At 45.5% G+C, this 19359-nt stretch overlaps 1 protein-coding gene across 1 annotated transcript in view; it reads left to right on the top strand.

The window, feature by feature from the left end:
• ADCY2 (adenylate cyclase 2) overlaps window positions 1-19359 on the top strand; it is a 369586-nt gene that overhangs the window by 318724 nt on the left and 31503 nt on the right. The window contains exons 16-17 of the mRNA XM_081825785.1: window positions 2329-2498; window positions 15016-15100. Coding sequence (XP_081681911.1) covers window positions 2329-2498; window positions 15016-15100 — 255 coding nt within the window. The remainder of the gene's footprint in view (window positions 1-2328; window positions 2499-15015; window positions 15101-19359) is intronic.

The raw sequence follows: 19359 nt of genomic DNA on the forward strand, positions 1-19359 counted from the left end.
CAGGGTCCTGGGATCGAGTCCCACGTCGGGCTCCCGGCTCAGCGGGGAGCCTGCTTCTCCCTCTGACCCTCTCCCCTCTCATGCTGTTTCTCTCTCGCTCGCTCTCTAAAAAATAAATAAAATCTTTAAAAAAAAAAAAGTGAAACCATAGGCATATTTGCATAGGTATTGGCACCTATCTTCTATGACGGATGTTAAAGAAAACGTTTACGGTCCTATCTGCACCCCCCCCCCCCATGCCTACGTTGATACACACCGTGGTTCCTGACTCTGCTTCTTCCATTAGGCTGACCTTGTTGATAATGTTCATTCTATGGTTTTCAGCATTATTTTAGTAGCAGCATCCTGTCGGAACTGAGAGCCTCCCCCACTCCCCCCCCGCCGGCTCCCAGGGCAATTTCTTGGCTTTTAAGGAGAGGTTCTAGAATACCCTTGATTACTGACTGAAAGACTGCTAGGTTGTAAATCAGGGCCCTTCAGACTCTTCATGAGGAAGGCCCTCTTTTCATTTTGTTTCTTTTTTTTTTTTTTTTAATTTCCAATCTGTCTTGGAGTGATGCTTTAGAAAAATATAATAATGAGTTAGCAGAAAAATGAACTAAAAAAAGATGTGAGAAGTAGAAGCCTGTATCTTACCAGATTTAGTAGGAACGAGCCTCCCTGTCAGGCTGCTGAGCACATTCCCTGCCCTGAGGGGACCTCCCCAGGCCCTCGGCAGAGCTGCCTGGTCCGCGTCCAGTGGCTGTCCCCAGGCCTGGTGCGCATCCTGCCATGAGCCCTCACGCCTGCCCTCTGAAGGTAACAGTGGCCGAACTCCGTGGAAATAAGGACTGGCTTCAGAGCCTGCGCCTCCTCCCTGGCCTCCTGCTTCGGGGGAGACTGAGCCATTGCTCCCACCTGCTCTCACGGGTGTCCCGATTCTGTCTTTCCTCTCGGCCAGCCTGAACAGCCCCATCCGGACACATCTCTTCCCTCTTTTCCTCCTCTTCTTCTCTGTTGTAGGGGGAGTGGTGTCAGCATCGGGGAGAACTGACATTGGGAAGGTAATTTGGGCCAGAGAAAGGATGCTTAGAACCCTCAGGGCCCAGTAAATGCAGCCACCTGGGGAAAGCTTCACCTCCTAAAGGCTGACCCAGTTGCCGTGTGATCAGGGACAACCGCTGGTCTTCCTGGTGAAGCTGACATGCCAGGTCCAAGTCCTTGCGAGTACAACATCTGGGCTGACACCGAGCGCCCCTCTCGCGGAGAAGGAAGTGCTTGGTGTGACCAGGGCAGCTCACTCCTCGCCTTCCTTTCTTCCCCAGGAACAGGATGGATGAGCTAATATCACTGGCCTTCTAGAGAGCTGACTCTGGACGGCCTTAGCCGGGGAAATAAAAGAGCTCAAGTGACAAGAATAAGCAGCTCGTACATGGCTTATTCCACATAATGACACGAAAATTGAGTGCCTTACAAACTGGGCTCTTTTATAAAGGCACGTTTATCAAACATCATTAGATCTATGCTTTATTAAAATTATTAGACTTTATTGAGTGCTGCTTCCCTTCTAGGAATGCTGATAGCTAACCTTGGTTCATAAAAACGGCGGGGTAGAGCAGATAAAGCTCTCGTGCGACTGGTGACCTTTCATTCAGCAAGTCACTCCTGGCTGGCAGGGCTCTGGGGTCCAAGCTCTGCTCGCTCTGTTCAGTGACTTAAAAGGAGGACATTCTTCCCCTCATGTTATAGCTGAAGACACCGTGTCACAGCCAGGTTAGGTCACTGGCCCAAAGTAACCCCACGAATGAGTGAGCCAAGCAAGGTTGCCTCAGGGCTCTCCCTTCTGGACAATATCCATTATGGTAAATAGTGAGAAACGCGCACCCTCGTGCAGGAGCGGCGTGGCTTCCTGGGGCCACACAGGATGGAATGTGCTTTCTTCCTCACACCTGATTCTTTCCATTTCTTCGGGTGCCTGTCCGCTTCCAGGGAATTCGTGACTCACCCTGGCCAAAGCTTTTAGTTTGTTAAATCCTTCCTGCTTTAGACCCACTGTTTCTCTTTTAATCAAACATCTAGGGTTTCTTGTGCTTTTAACTCCTGCAATGATGTATATTCTCTTAATAAATAAAGAATTGCAAGGCCAAAAGAGATTCTATGTACTACAACTTTTTAAGTCTCTAAAGGTGTACAGAGTCCTATTGTTTGCACTTTCCAGAAGCAAATGATGAACAGCCAGTTCATAAGCTACCTGAGTGAACTTGGTGGTGATCCCCAATTTTCATGCTTACTCCAGCATTTCTCAGAGGAGATCCTGAGTAATTCATCTGATCTTTTTCCCTGTTCCAGTACTTTATCTACAGCTGCATTCTGGGACTGATTTCCTGCTCGGTTTTCCTGAGGGTGAACTACGAGTTGAAGATGTTGATCATGATGGTGGCATTGGTGGGTTACAACACCATCCTTCTGCACACTCACGCCCACGTCCTAGACGACTATAGCCAGGTCTTATTTGAGAGGTAACCTGCGTCCTTTTCCTTCTCCTTGGTTCTGTCGCGGGACATTGATAACATGAGTGTGTGTTGAGTAAATGTCGATGAGCAATATCCTTGTCATCGGCAATCATTGCATGTGGGTTTCTTTAAAACGATGGTGCAGGAAGCTGGTGGGTGTCTTCGTTATAGATTATGTAGAATCGGTATCATCATATACATTAGGGGATAGGAAATGGTTTAGAGAGGTGATTTGTGTTCCCTTCTGGACTGCATTGATAAGTATAACCTAGGGTTTCTCTTCCTCAGTATTGTTAATACTTCGGACTGAATGAGTTTCTATTGCATTGGGCAGTGGAGGGACCGTCCTGGGCATTTTAGGATTCTTAGCAGATCCCTGGCCCCTACCCACTAGATGCCAGACACAACCACCCACCCCAAGTCATGACAACAAAAGATGTCTCCAGACACTGCCAAATGTGCCCCCCAGGCAAAGTGCCCCCCCGAGTGCAAAACAAATGAATCAACCTACCCAAAAATACCAGAGAAGATTCACAAGTTATAGCGTTAAACTTCTTAGGGGAGATTTCCTCAACTACCCTTGTGTGGAGGGAGTATTGTCAACTGGCAACTCTCTGTTCTATGAAGAGATTGACTTTCAAGAAAAGATACAACTGTGATCGTATCCCGCCCTGAGGTTGGGAACATTGGAAGAATGTTCCTCAAGCCCCTCCTCAGGTTTATAAAAGGTTTCTTGCCATCAAATTACTTCCATATACTTATAATGAATATTTATCCCCTGCTTGAAAAAAAATGTAATCATTATGATATTCTCCATCTCACATCTTAATGGCAAAACATTCTACATCACGCACTAGGTTTATTTCTGGACCCACCAGCCTTTAAATTTTTTCTATAAGCGTGTGGCATAATCCTCCATAAATTATCTGTATTTCTTTTAACATAAAATAAACGCCTTAAATATTTTCATAGATGTGTGGCTCCAGAAAGATGGCTTGTGTTCTCAGTGCATGGCCACTTACTCCTCCATTAGAGGCTCAGTGTCAAGTACAGTGTGCACCTCAGTGTGTGCACATTCCTTACCAATAAAAACACTTTCAGAAACACCACGGGAGTGCGTTCTCCTCACATAATTTAATTTCCATCATCCTCCACACCATGAAGCCCTAATAATCTGTAATCAAGCTGAGAGGAGTAGAGTTGCAAAAATGCATAATGGTATTAAGGAAAGTTTATGATTCCTTAGCAAGGATGAGAATGAAATCAGGAGTTAATTTCCCAATCAATTCTCAAAGTCATCAAGCAAACGTGCTTTAATATTTCTCTACTATACCCAGAGAGCCCATGTCAAATCCCTACATAAATGCGGTGTTACTGATTTTTATGCACAGCTGACGATGCTGCTGAATTTCCCTTTATTAAATTTGAAGCTCCTGAATATGCTACACATCCAAAGAAAAAGAGGAAATTAGATTAGCGAGCTTCTGATGGAGAGAGAATGACTTCTGGGGACCAGAGACAGACACACGATCTCTGCTTACAACTGAGCAGCAGTAGAGTTATTCCTTGGTTGAAGAAAAGGAGTGTTTACTTTCAGAGTCCTTTCGTTTCCTTCAAGGTCTTTTGTGTGTCTTCTAGTTTTGTCTTTATAAGAACCTTACAGCTAGAGAGGGCTGACCCGAGAAGCCTCAGGGACCTGCCTCCCCATCTTCCTCCTCCTCACTGTAGGGTTCTGACATTTCCACACCCCAGAATGAAGAAGCATTCCTCCACCCAATGATGACTGTTACTGGCAGAGTAACACAATATCTTGAAATTAACACATTTTCTCAATGTCAGTTGAAAACTAACCCCAAATGAGAGACTCCTAAGAGCAAGAGTCTTCACCTCCCTCCTGATTTCTCCAGCCTCAGTGTATGTTTGATGTAACTCTGGGACTCATGCCAATGTGTTCTTTGTTCTCTAAGATTCAAGAGATTTTTCCCATCAAACACCTGCTAGGGGTTTCCCCATCCTTTGCCTTGTGTCGATGCTGACACACTCTTTCCGACAGAACACTAGGATCCTTAGAAAAACAAAAGCCCCCTGCTCTGGGGCAGTGCCTTGAGCTGGAACATTCCTAAATTCCAAGCCAGAGGCCCCCTTCACAGAGGGAGCTGGCTCACAGGAGTGCCATGCAGCACATCCGTTCCTGATTGAGCTCATCTGTGTCACTGAAGATGAGCTTGGTCCTGTCCCTTTTCCGACTTATTTCTGGTCTTTGCATCCTTGCCCTCCCTTTCCACTCCTGGCTTCCTGGCTCTTGTCCTGGTCTTCTTTCTGGAATGTGTGCTTGGCTGTGGCAGTGGGAGTGTCCTTGGTGCCCACCTTGGCCTCTGGATTGGCCTCCATGTTGGCCCCGAGCACTGTCAGCAGACCTACCCCAAGCTTCTGCTGAAGACTGAGCAGCCCTCTCACTCTGCAGAGGTGGAGAGTATCCCCCCTGGATGAATCAGCTGGGGCTCTGTTGACTGCCGTCTCCTTTCCTATGATGCAGACAATAGATACTCTCGAATCGAGGACAGAGCAGGTCTGAACCAAGTACCACTCTGATATCCACAGTGCCTATAACCATGCCTGTCATTGGGTAAGTAAGGATGTGCTCGATAAACATCTGTTGGATACATGAATAACAGCAGGTGCACCCCCGAATAATCAGAAGGGCCCCAGTACTGGCTGTAACAAAAAGTCTCACCTTATCTGCTTCCCTGAAGACAGAGGCTCATTGAAGATGTGTCTTTTCAGGGACAGCATCAGCTTTGTTTGTAGGCTTATATTTCAAGGGCGAGTCCGAGAGGGCATTTCAGCTCACAAGGCAATGCCAGGCCATCTTCTGAATACACAGTTGGACGGCACTTTTGTCCTGTATGTGAGTTCACCGTGACCCATGTTTCAGGGACCTTCTCAGAACCACACGTGACATTGATCATGGACCGGCCAACAGGATGGTACAAGTCAATAGGGAAGTTTTTGCCAGTGGGGTCAGCAAAGGAAACAGGAGAAGTATGCACTAGAAAATCTCCAGATTAATGGATAATTTAGAAAATGGCATCAGAGATACTCTTACAGTTTGACGAATGTGGAAAGCCTACTCTAAAGGAGATAAAAAGACCACTTTGAGAGGATATGCCATGAACAATTCATTAAATGGAGGCCAGCGATGCCACAATACCTATCATTATCTGCGTTCATGAGATTCTGGTAAGTCCTCATGATGAAGGAAGCTCAGAGGTTTCTGGTATTTAGAAGGTCCAGAACAACATATCTCCTCCTTCTTCGGCATTTACAACATCGTCCATCTTTCTGTGAGGACAGGATGCTTTACTGAACCAATTAATAACGATTCTTGTTCCTTCCTATGATGTCTGCCAAAGCCCTCAGCCAATGTGGCTGGGGACCCCAGGCGCTCTTCCCACTGATGGTGATGGTGATGAGCGTTGATATTGCTGGAAGATGTTTTTGTTTCAAAGACCCACCCTTCCCATGTCAAAGGCTTGCCTCAGAGTCTGCAACACACTGTCAGATTTTTCCTGTGAGTTTTTACCTTACAGAACTAAAAATGAGGGATGAGTATTACCATTTAATATGGACCCAGAATGATACTAATTCACCTGACTGAGGGAAATGTGCCTTATAATTCTGAAGAGGTAAAGGGGTGGGAGAGCTTGAACAGAGGAGATAACAAGGAACTCCGTGGGCTAACCAGCTCTGTTTGAGCACTTCGCCAAATAAGACAAGTCCTCTGTGGACAGCACATAACTAAGGCGTGTAAGTAAGCAGCGATACCCAGTGCCCAGCCTCATTCAGGAGCTCTGGATGGTTGCTGGTGGAAATGTCTGTGTAATTCTAACTCCTTAAAGCTCCATATCAATGACAGTGATGGAGATACTCAAACGTCTATCACTGAGAGCTATGAATTACACACCTTCAATGTGGCATTGTTCTGCTTTCTCTGTTTCTCCTGCGTCTCATTCAAGACACAGAATTTGAGATTTTGTGACCCATTTTGACAGTGCCCCAACTTGGGATCAGCCAGTGATGAGCTCCCTGAGAGTCTTGAGGAAGAACTAGAGCATTAATCAGGATCAGCAGAAAGGCAGGAGAGCATCGCATATCCACCTCTGGGGTGAAGGGCCTGGGGGTATTCCAAAGCACCTGAAATTCCTCTAAAGTCTCCACTTTTAAATTAAAAATGTATTCCAGATTAGCATTCTAACCATCCTATATCCTAGTTAATGTTGAATAGTTTTGAAATTACTTTCAAGCTTAATATCTCAGCTTCTCTTGCCCTTTCTGATTCCTGCTACCTGTTCCAGCTCCAGAAAGTAAGGAACACGCGTTTCTGGGTGGCTGACACCCACTAGCAGCCGCCTGGGAGGCCGGAGAAGGAGATGGGTCGTCCAAGCTGCCAATTTAATGAAAAAGCAAGTCATCCTAGGGCTACTCAAATTCCACCAAGCTTTCTTTTTTTCTATAAAAAGCAACCATTAGTGAGCTACTTGGTTATCTAAACTCAGAGATCTGCTGTGATGTGGATCCACTTGCAGGAGGATACTTGATTTTTGGCTCTTTTGTTTTGTTTGATTTTAGAATAAGGGGAGAAAGGAGATTTCACAAAGCCTGTGCCCATAGACTGCAGAATACATACGTCATATCATCAGTTCCTCCATCTCTGATGCTGAAGCCATGCATAGCCCTCTGTCTTACTGCACCGATAGACCAGTTGCTTCCCAGTTAAAATTATCTCCACAGAACGAAACCACAGCCACATTCATGGGTGCATATTACATCCATAGCAGAGGCCAGTGCTATCTCCCAGCCCCGGCTTTGTCATGTCTCCTGACCCGCAGCTGCCTACAGGGCTCATTGCTCAGCGTGAGCTTGTCCCTCCATGTGGTAGTCTGTTCCAGCCCAGAATGTCTTGATTGGCATTTGTGAGTGACACTCTGAGAAAGCACAAGGCTGTGGGCCATCTGTCCTGGGGTGACATTGGGCCACCCTCTCTGGAAGACTGCATAGGATTCTGGTGAATCTTTGTCCAGCTGGACAAAGAGGAGAGGAAAGAGTGTCTAGAAAGGAAGCCCCTTAGGTTTCAACCAACATGATTATTCATCCAGTTATTCATCTGTTTTTATGATACACTTTTATTGAACACCCTTTGTATGCCAGGCCTGAGTGCTGGAGCCTGAGCACAGAGATGAAGGCAGTGTAGTCTCTGCTGTCAAGAAGATCACATGGGCTCCTGGGTGGCTCAGTCAGTTAAGTGTCTGACTCTTGATTTCGACTCAGGCCATGATCTCGGGGTCAAGAGATGGAGCTCCACTTTGGGCTCCATGCTGGGCGTGTAGTCTGCTTAAGATTTTCCCTCTCCCTCTCCCTCTGCCCCTCCCCCCGCACGCTCTCTCTCTCTCAAATAAATAAATCTTTAAAAAATAAAAAAGAAGGCGAATTTCCCAAAAAGACTCTATAAGAAAATCAGGTTTCATCAGAAGGCCAGAGACTTGTCAGGATGTCGTGGTTAAGCTTATCCTGCACACCTAGGAAAGGACGAGCTTGTGGGCCAGGCATGTGTTAGAGGGCCCAGAACTGACTAATGCTGGGAAGACCTTGGAGAACTGTGGGGATTCAGAAGCGCAAGAAGGAAGGGACTTCAGCATCATGGCAGAATAAGATGTCTCTTGTCTTTGCCACCACCACACCCACCAGCTCCAGTGATTTGACATCTGTCCAGGGACAAAAGTGCTGTTGCAGGAGCTGGGGGATCCAACAGCATATGCCACGGGGTCCGAGAGGCATCTCACACACTTGAGGGTCAGGTAATAGGCATATGGGCCCCGGGCTGTGAGCCGTGCAGCAGCCGTGAACCAGCTCCAGCCTGTCTTGGCCATGGTCCAGGGGGCCCTAGAAAACACTTGACCAGTGACCCACAGACAGAGCCTTGGGGCAAGTCCTGGTTTCCACAGCAGAAGTTCCAGCCCACTGTCTGAACGCACTGCAGTGGTTAAGAGGAATGGCTTGACTCTACCCACACCCCCTGTCCTCCAGGAGGGCACAGCTGAGGCCCAAGGGAGACCTCCCATGCGAGCGAGCATCCACAGTGCTGAGTCCTGAGCTGCATGATGGGGGCAGGGAGCAGCTGGGCAGGGACAGATAGGGACTCTCGAAGGGCCTTCCAGGGACGCAGATCCTACTCACTGCATCGTGGCCTCCATCGAGAAGCCTGCCCAGGAGATTCTGGGAACACCTCGCCCACTGATCCCCACACCTCCCACACCCTGACCCTGTGACCAGATCCCTGCCCAAGCTCCCAGTGGCAGAGAAGACAGCGAGCTTTGGCAGATGGCTAGTGAGCACACACACAAAGTCAGCTCGAATCTTGAGGGCCAGGCAAGTTTTGTTTGGGAAAACAAAAGGAGGCTGTGAGTACTCTGCCTGGTGCCCTGCCCGATGGAGAGGAGGTGCGAAAGCTTAAGAACTCCTCCACGAGAGGGAGGAAGAGGTGTGACCAGGGACCTTCTCAGGTATCCTCAAGGTATTTCCATCCCAGACTCAGTTAATAAAGACTTGAGGGGTTAACTGCTCTATCAGATTGAAGAAAGCGATGAAAAACTTCAAGGAACACAAAAACTCAAGGAAGAAAGGAACAGAGGAACTAAAGAACAGCCAGAGAACCATTAGTAACAGAGCATTAGAAAGTCCTTGCCAATCAATATTACTCTCGATGGAAATGAAGTGAATTCTCTACCCAAAAGGCAAGACTGGCTGGATGGATAAAAACACACAAGAGGGCACCTGGGTGGCTCAGGCAGCTAGGCATCTGCCTTCAGCTCGGGTCATGATCCCAGTGTCCTGGAATCAAGTCCCACGTTGGGCTCCCTGCTCAGTGGGGAGTCTGCTTCCCCCTCTGCCCCTCCCCCCTGCTCCTGATCTCTCTCTCTCTCTCTCTCTCTCTCATGCTCTCTCTCTCTCAAATAAATAAATAAAATATTTTTGAAAAAACACACAAGAAACCACAGGTGTTGGTGAGGATATGGAGAAATGGGAACCGTCTTACACTGTTGGTGGGAATGAAGCTGGTGTAGCCACTCTGGAACACAGTATGGAGGTGTCTCAAAAATTTAAAAATAGAATTCCCAATGGATGAAGGACCTAAATGTGAGATAGGAAACCATCAAAATCCTAGATGAGAACACAGGCGGCAACCTCTTTGACCCCGGCCACCGCAACTTCTTACTAGACACATCTCCAGAGGCAAGGGAAACAAAAGCAAAAATGAACCATTGGGACTTCATCAAGATAAAAAGTTTCTGCACAGCAAAGCAAACAATCAACAAAACTAAAAGGTAGCCTACAGATTGGGAGAAGATATTTGCAAATGACATATCTGATAAAGGTTAGTATCCAAAATCTATAAAGAACTTATCAAACTCAACACCTAAAAAATAAATAATCCAGTTAAGAAATGGGCAGAAGACATGAATAGACATTTTTCCAAAGAAGACATCCAGATGGCTAACACACACATGAAAAGATATTCAACATCACTCATCGTCAGGGAAATACAAATTAAAATCACGATGAGATACCTCCTCACACCTGTCCGAATGGCTAAAATTAACAATTCAGGAAACAACAGATGTTGGCGAGGATGCAGAGAAAGGGGAACCCTCCTACACTGTTGGTGGGAATGCAATCTGGTGCAGCCACTCTGGAAAACAGTATGGAGGTTCCTCAAGAAGTTAAAAATAGAGCTACCCTACGACCTAGCAGTTGCACTACGAAAATACAGATCCGAAGGGGTACATGCACCCCGATGTTTATAGTAGCATTATCAACAATAGCCAAATTATGGAAAGGGCCCAAAGGTCCATCGACTGATGAATGGATAAAGAAGAGGGGGTATATATATATACAATGGAATATTACTCAGCCATGAAAAGGAAATTGCCATTTGCAACAACATGGATGGAACTAGAGTATATTATGCTAAGTGAAATAAGTCAGTCAAAGAAAGACAAATACCATGTGATTTCACTCATATGTGGTATTTAAGAAACAAAACAGGTGAATATAGAGAAAGGGAAGAAAAATAAAATAGGATAAAATCAGGTAGGCAAACCATGAGAGACTCTTAACAATAGGGAATGAACTGAGGGTTGCTGGAGGGAAGTGGGTGGGGGGTGGGTTAAATGGGTGTTGGGGATTAAGGAGGGCACTTGTAATGAGCACTGGGTGTTGTATGTAAGTGATGAATCACTAAATTCTACTCCTGAAACCAATATTACACTCTATGTTAACTAACTGGAATTTAAATAAAAACTTGGAACAACAAAAAATAGAATTACCATATAATCCTGAGTTTCTTTAGATACTTTTCTTCTTAAAAATAAGAGAGGCCTATATCACCTAGGAAAACATAAAGATTTTAAATATAAGATCATGTTTGTGTCTCCATGCCTGGACTGCTTTCTCTCCTGAGAATTAAAAATGTCATTTTTTACCTCAACTGAATAATTTGCCTTTAGGTTAGAGACTGGTCCACCAGGCATTTCCTCCATATTGCTCATCCAATTTTGTAGGTTTCTTTGATCTTTTATACTCTCAAAACTTGAGGGCCACAATGATCGCTCCATTAACAGCCTCAGGGTGAGGGCCCACTGTAAATTAGTGTGTGGCTGCAGGCTCGTTTGGGCATCTAAGTCTCCAGAGCCCAATTTTTAGGTATGAAAGAAAGCATATTCAGTCACATTTTGGCTAGAACGGTCACTGAGTTAGAAACTTTCTCAGTTATATTAGTGCTGTGTCCCCTACTTCATCACTCAGGGATGGCACAACCAGACAAGGGGAAAGTCCAGAATGGATTTCAACCTTAAAACTTAAAGGAGAGAGAGAAGGAGGCCTCACATCCAACTAGCTGTCATTTTTATGTAAATGACCAACACAAGTGTCATAGGCTGGCTTGTGTCTCCCAAAAGAAGACATGGTGAAGTCGTAACCCCCAGTACCTCACAATGTGACCTTACTTGGAATAGGGTTGTTGCCGACAAATTTAGTTGAGATGAAGTCCTGCTGGAGTAGGGTGAGACCTAACCCAACATGGCTGGTTTCCTTATAAGAAGATGGCCATGTTGAGAGAATACCATTTGATGATGGAGGCAGAGAATGAAATGATGCCGTGGCAAGCCAAGGAGCACCAAAGATTGGTGGCCAACCACCAGAAGCCATAATGAAAGAAGGAAGGATGTCCCCACAGGTTTCAGAAGGAGCACTTTCCTCCTGGCACCTTGATGTCAGACATCTGGCTTCCAGAACTGTGAAATAATAAACGTCCATTGTTTTGAGCCACTCAGTTTGTAGTACATTGTTTTAGAAGCCCTAGGAACCTAATGTGATCATGGATCCATTGACTAGTCTAGATCCTGGGATTTTTTTCTAGCTATTCTGGATGCTGCTACCTCTGCACTGCTCCCCTTCCTCCTGGCCTCTCCCACACGCACACAAGGAGCAAGGTAACCCACCTGTGGATGGACAGATTTCTCATTCAAACTTCAGGAGCCATCTGGCACTTGCCCATGCATGGCCCACACGGGAGAGAAAGTCTCCTACAGGAATCAGCCATTCTTTTTGGCTGGATGAATAAAAGAAGTTTTTGAGAAACCTAAATGCAATCCTTGAAAGCACAGGGCAGTCCTTCTTAATAGACAGACAGGGTCAGGAGCGGAAAAGGCATTCGTGTGTTGGCCTGTGATTCTATTCTAGAGGCTGGATGTGCCTTGTTATTTCCAAGGCGCAATTAGGTCCCATCCAGCAACTACTTGTCTTATCTTCTCTTGTCCTTCTCCCTCCAGGTCCCCAGCTCCCACCACTCATCCTCACAAAGACTCCAGATCTGGGAGACGGGTGGAGCAGAGCATTTCTGTCCCCTAAACCAATGTTCAAACACATTAATGTGAGGAGTTCCAGGAAAAGATTTCTTGTCTGTATCTTCTGTGTGATTAACTGAAAACCCAGCCAAGCCCTGAATTGCATAAAGACGGTCCTACGTCCCCCTCTCCCCAGTTATGGGGACCTAGGCTGGCTCTGCATTTTTTGGGACATCTGGTCCCTCACCTGGGAATGCAAGGAGGACCTGAGTTCTGATTGGTTGTACTGATGAAGGTGCTACAAGATCCTGACCTGGGAGTTAACATTTTACTCTTAGTTTGGGAGTGACAGGGGTGCGGGTAGAAGGGGAAGGTCATAGCTGCTATCTCAGACCCCTGGAATTACAAAGGAACAGAAGGTTCACAGAGCAACATGAAAATGTCAAACTCCACCCACACATGTGAGAACGTTGGCTGTGTCTGACCACTTTCACTGACTGGGCAGTGTGGCATCAGTATAGTCAATACAGAAAAAAAAAAAAGAGTTTAGAATTCATTGCAGCCAGCATTGTTTATAAACATCTGCTCCCCTCCATCCCTTCGGCTGTGCCATTAGACACAGCTGTCACAGGCTCGAAAGGGAACAGCTTCATTTCTTAGAATCAGTTGTGGGCAAGCAGGAAAGTGGCAGCTCTCAGCTTACTTCATGCTCAGGAACCAGTGACCTCCTTATAGCTGGGGAACTCACATGCTTGCAGGCCAGCTGGTTTAGGAGGGAGGAAAGAGCCCCTAATGCAGGCTCAGCCTTTCTGGAGAGTTCTCTGAGTCCTTAAGCCCATCAAGCACTGAGACTGGCCATTCTGCTTCCATGTTCCCTGTGCACTTGGATCTTCCACTCTGTTAATGATAATTCACCAACCTACATTTTCTTACCTTTTTCTCTATCTCTCCAGCTCTGTCCCCTCCCTTGTCACTCTGCATCTAGTACTGAAACTCACAAGTGCCATTTATGAAGTGCCTCCCATGGTCAGGCCTTGTGCTGGGCTTAATACTTGACCTAGTGACCAAAACAGCCTATAAATGGGCAATGTGACCCCCTTTGGCTGATGCCAAGAGTGATGTTTGGAGGGGTTAACCCAGGTCCCACAGATCGATAGAGCAGAGGAACCTCAGTTCCTCCATGGATTATCCTATACCAAAGCCCACCTGAGCTCTCTCACTATCACATGGACTCCTCTTATTCCATCAGCCCTTTGAACCCTCTCAGTAGAGAAACAGGAAAACCTCAAAGCAAGTGCAACTCACAAGCAGAAAGTAATTACCTGGTATTTATTTAATTTAATTAAACATGACCTATGCTGCTTATGTGACATATGTCCATACATAATCATAATTTCTTTTTCAAGTCTTATTACATAATTTCTTTTTCAAGTCTTATTTACTCTTATATGTGGGAGATCCTCATTTGTCAGCTACACGGGATTCCCCAGGGATGGCAAGAGATGTCTCCTTCCATGCTGTATTAGTCAGGATTCTCCAGAGAAACAGAGCTAATAGGATATAAATATCCTACATAAATATATATCAGTCAAGAAGTTTATCATAAGGAATTGGTTCACACGATTATGGAGGCTGGCAAATCCAAAATCTGAAGCGTGCATGTCCAGTTGGAGACGGAAGGCCAGAAGCTGCAGTAGAGCCAGGAGGAGCCAGTGTTTGAGTTCAGAGGCAGTCAGGCAAGAGAGAATTCTCTCTAATTTGGGGGGAGATCAGCCTTTTCTCCTACTAAAGCCTTCAACTGATGGGATGAGGCTGACCTATATTACAAAGTAATCTGCTTTACTCAGTTTACTGATTCAAATGTTAATCTCATCCAGAAAACACTCTCACAGAGACACCCAGAGTAACATGGGAAGGAATGTCTGGGTATCCCGTGCCCACCATACATGCCGACTCCAGGTATGGGGGTGACCATTGCCTACAAGGTTGTGGTGAGGACACGGGCAGGGATCGATGACTGGGGTCTACCTGGCCCCAAGGAGAAATGGGGCAGTAGACCAAGAGTTTCCATCTGTGTCTCACCTTTGTGTTACAAAATCATATGAAAGAGGGCCTGAGAACTACCTGGAACTACCTGCCAAAAAAGTTATGAGAAGCTATATAATTCGTCGGTGAGAGTAGCTGGTAGAAATTAAGTTCCCTGCTTCACTTTTTTACCTCACATGATTGTTAATTTCTAGAATACCGTCTCTTTCTGAGAGTGATCACTTTAACAGTTGGAGAAATCATATGTCAAATTATCCATATTGATCTCAGAAGGAGAAAGAAAATACTATTTGTATTCCTCTGTGCTTTCCTTTTATGTTTGTTAGAGCTTGAGATAAAGTAAGAAGTCTGTTAATTTGGAAGAATCTTCTGTTACTGAACTCTCAAAATAGGGATTATTTTGGTTTGTTTTGATGCATTTCTGGGCCTGAAGATGTATCTGGAAGGTGTGTGTTTGGCTGGAGTAAAAAGACATGCACTGGAGGGTCTCAAGTTGGTTGATATTCAAATTCTAAGTCTTATATGTATGTTGTTTTGTATTGTTTTTGTCTGTCTGTCTGTTTGTTCTCTAATAGACCAGGCATTTGGAAAGACCTGAAGACCATGGGCTCAGTGTCTCTCTTTATATTCTTCGTCACACTGCTTGTTCTGGGTAGACAGGTAAGACATCGCTTTTCCACGTAACTTCCTCTCAAGTGCTGTGTTAATAATACTTTGTATGTGGACTCTATTTCAATTCTAAAAAAAGAGTCTGCCCAGTGATAATAATGATAACACTTTGCTGATGTGCCCTGTAGCTGCTTTCATGCAAACACGCCAGAATAATTTTACCACTTACGAGAAATGTGGGTGTGTATTCGTAGATACAGAGAAAAGGGAAAAGGTCTCTCATTTCTTCCACAAGAGGCAAACTTTGTGAACGGTAGAGATGTGAGTCCATTTCCTGCTAAATCTCAAAATAGCACGGTAGGTATTGTAAGCCGACAAGAATGTTCTCTCAGTAGCTGAACACTCTTTGGATAAATACCCCCTCCACTGGGGTTTTGCTTGCATTTCAGAATGGATGGCCTCTTTCTTTTTCTTAGAAGTGGGTACGAGCACCTTTGCCATCACTCACAATCACTCCTAGAGATATAGTCCTCTGTTCAAAAATCGTCTTTTGTGATGTGAAGGGAACTGTCCCTCCTTGGTTTCCTGCCCTACTTCTGATCTCCAAGGAGAAGCCGTGGGTACAGGATTTTCAAGGACAGTATTCTTCCTCTAGCTGCACACAAGGACAATTGCCCAGAGAACAAAGACTCATTCCACACCACGCACTCTGCCTTCTCCAAAGTTTGCTTGGAATTCTTGAATGGATGATGTGACGCCGAGAAGCGATTTATATAGAAATAACCAACTAAGATGCAAAGCCAATTAAATTATGTATACGTACCTAAAGAGTTAAACAGTAGGAAGTTAATAATTGCACAGTGAGAGCAGAGGCCAGATCTGTGGCTGCTAGTCCAGCAGCCTGGAAACACTGTCCTTTCCCCTCATGCCTTCTTGGGAGCTCCAGGCTCCCTGGAGCTGAGCTTTTGTCCTGCTGCAGAGTTCTAGAACACCTCTCCCTCCTCCCCATCCCACCCTGCCTCCATCCCTGGCACGTGCTTGGTTCTGCATTCTTCGGCTTGTAGTTTTGACCCTCTGCACGTTTCAGTAAACCCATGAAACCATGCCCTGTTCTTTTTTCCTGGTCTCATTTGTTTCTCCCGAAACCTGGCTTTCTCCACTACTGACCTCCTTTCTGCTCTCACTCACAGAGAAAAGGCCTGTCCGCTCTCAGGAAACCCTATTAGAAGTGAAAGATGGGAAAGAAACGGGCTTTCGTGCAGAATATCACCTACGTGATCACTCCTCGGGAAACATGGTGGCCCCCTCTGCGGGGTCGCCTGTTTCTCCATTTCGTCCCAGGGATGTTTGGTTCAGCACTTTCTCCTGCTGGAGTGATCACTCAAGGTTGCTTCACAGCAATGTATTTTAAGGAGCTAGAAATCAAACTGAGTTCTCCCCACTCTTTGATTGGTCACTGAGATGATAAGCACGCGGTACCACTACATACGTGTTGTTGCCTCCAGTGCCCGCCCCTGATCCGTTCCTCTCCAACTGACGTGAGATAACGTTCCAGATTGTGCTTGGGCATAATTTCACACAATGGCTCTGATCCCATTCTTACAGGGAGTCTCTTCTTGTTTTGTCACTGATGTTGGCAGTAGGTCGTATACACAGCTAGAGGCCTGAAAAGTCGCTGCTCCCCACGGGGCTGGTGGTGGTAATGATCATTCTCTAAAAGCTGACATGGAGATGTGCCAGGATGAGCCAGGACCAAGGTCCCAAGTCTTCTGGGCTCATAAGAACGTCCACGTTTTTGTGACGTAGTGCTTCTGCATACCCTTCTGAAAATACAACTATGTCACAAATGTCCGATATTTAAAATAAAGTTTTTAAGTTTCATAAATAGGCATGGACTCAGGGTCACCGATTTCCCAGGTGGTGTTTTTAAACAACAGTATGGACATTTTGCAACTTATTTTTGTTGTCATTTGTCCTCATGACCCCCCCTGCCCCATGACCATCTTTTTTGAAACAATGGTGATGTTTTTGCTTCCTGAGGAAATTAGCACGCTAAATATTGCTCTGGGTATCTAAGATACCTTAATAAAACCGTAACACACCTCCTGGAAAAGAGCTGGGGTTCTGCTCTCTGAATTGAAATACGATCTGTGATAGAATTGCCAGCCTGAGTTCAAGGGCCTCTTTTGAGAAAGGAAGATTCCCTGTATTTCTCCCAAGTTTAAATGACCAACTGCCATTGAGGGTCCACACTCTAGGTGGGCTCCTTCAACGTGCATCCAGGCAGGTGGCAGTCTGGTGGCCTCAGTTAGGCTGAGGTCCCTGTGTACGAGGCTTCAGAACCCAAGAACGCATGGAATCACACGCTGCCTGCCCCCCTGCCCAGGACCACCTTTTCTGGCCACATAGAAAGATGTAAACCCCTCAAGTTCTCAGCTTGTTTTCAGGACTAGACAAAGCAAGAACTGCCCTCGAGGCTGTGCCCGGTGTGAAAGACAGTAGTGAGGCTCCCAGACGCCTGGTGCCTCTCCCAGGCTCTTCCTGTTCTCTCTCGTCTTTGCCAGCGCAAATGGAGAGCAAATCTCTGCGTGGGATCTGGGCCCTGCGAACTGTCGAGTGGCCCCAGACAGACTCTGGGAGATGGGTGAGGATGCAGGGGTAAAGGTTCACAAAGCAGGACTGCTGTTTGAGTTGGAGGGACATACAGAGTCGGCAGAGTTGGCTTTCCCGTGACCCTCTGCTGCATCCTCCATGTGTCCTGCCCGTGGGGGTCTGTGTCAGATCCCCTCTCCTTTCTCATATAAGGATACAGTCATTGGACTGACAGCCCACCCACAATCCCACGTGATCTCCTGAGATCCTTAAGTTAATTACACCTGCAGAGTCTACTTCCAGAAAAGGTCACAGTCATAGATACTGGAGATGAGAACTTGGAACTGTCTTTCTGGGGGACACCATTGAGTCAATTCAACTGGTTTGGGATAGAAACATCTGTCTTCTGTTGGGGGCTTCTCCATGAGTTTCTAATGGGCTTGTCCTTCAAGGAGAGGGTCCTCCAGCAGAATGTACTGACTGAGGAGGTGGGAGGTAAAGACTGGCCAAAATGTCGCTTTCAGTCCAATGGAGCTGGTCCCAAAGTGCCTCTGTTCCTTTTGTAAGAGATTTACCAAATGCTGCCCGTGATGCAGTCTCAGTCACCGGGGAGGCCTGAGCCACCCCTTAGTATGGCTCGTGGAAACCCTGCACAGTCCCCTAAGCTGGGCCTGCTGCCTGCCCTGCCTGCTCCTGGGTTCCTCCCCAGGTCACTCTGTCTGATCTCGAGCGTGCATCTCTGTCTTCTTGATGCCACCATCACGGATTGCCAAGTCGTCCTACTTTAGAACCAGCCACACCACTGGTTCATCCAAATAATCTATTCTCCAAGTGAGAGGCTTTTTCAGGAAGTGTAGGGCATGATTTCTCAAAGTGCAGAATGTGGAGGATTTGGCATTAATGTAAAAATTTAATACAAACAAACATTAAAAATATCTCTTTTGCAGTCTTAAAAAAAAAATGTCTCTATACGAAGTAAAAATAAATTCCACACCAGAGGAGGAGGAATAATTTTTGAGCATATCATACATGGTTTGAATCAAACCTAAATGATGAATGATCATTACTCTTTCAGGTTTCAAAATGTGATTTTTTTTAATCGCCATCTGTGCATAAGAGGCTGTGTGTGTTTGTACTGCATTAATATAATTAATCAAACCAATAAAACAAACCCCCAGCATTGATTTCTTCTTTGCATTTTTTTTTTCTGGTCAGGAAGTTACTGTTTGTGCTGGAATGCACCCCATTAGGCCCTTGTGTTTCAGGAAGATTCTTTCAGGGCTGTTTCACCATATTAAATTATTTACATCATGGCAGACCTAACATGATGTCAAAATCAGACCCTTTGCCAGGAAGCAGGACTCTCTGTCTCTACGTTAATAATAATAGTTTTTTTAAAAAAACATTAAATTTCACTACATTATAAAGCATGAACATGTGCGTTTTTACTAGCAGGCACATCTTAATTAAGTGATACCCAAACGAAATTCTGTGTAAATACAATGTCATTCTCTCAGCACAATGCAATCCTAAATGAGGAAATAGAAAATTTTCAATGAATACTTAATCTCGGAATTTTGTGGTAGGAGAAAATTGATTTTCAAATAGTAAAGGCTAACTGCCATAAATGAACACTATTATTTTTTGAATGCAAATTATCCAACATTGCACTCTCTCGGCTAATGCATTTCCTATTTTTCATTTATTCATTGTTTACA

Source organism: Leptonychotes weddellii, chromosome 7, assembly GCF_054177405.1.
Source record: "Leptonychotes weddellii isolate Sample4059 chromosome 7, ASM5417740v2, whole genome shotgun sequence".
Classification (NCBI taxonomy): Eukaryota; Metazoa; Chordata; class Mammalia; order Carnivora; family Phocidae; genus Leptonychotes; species Leptonychotes weddellii.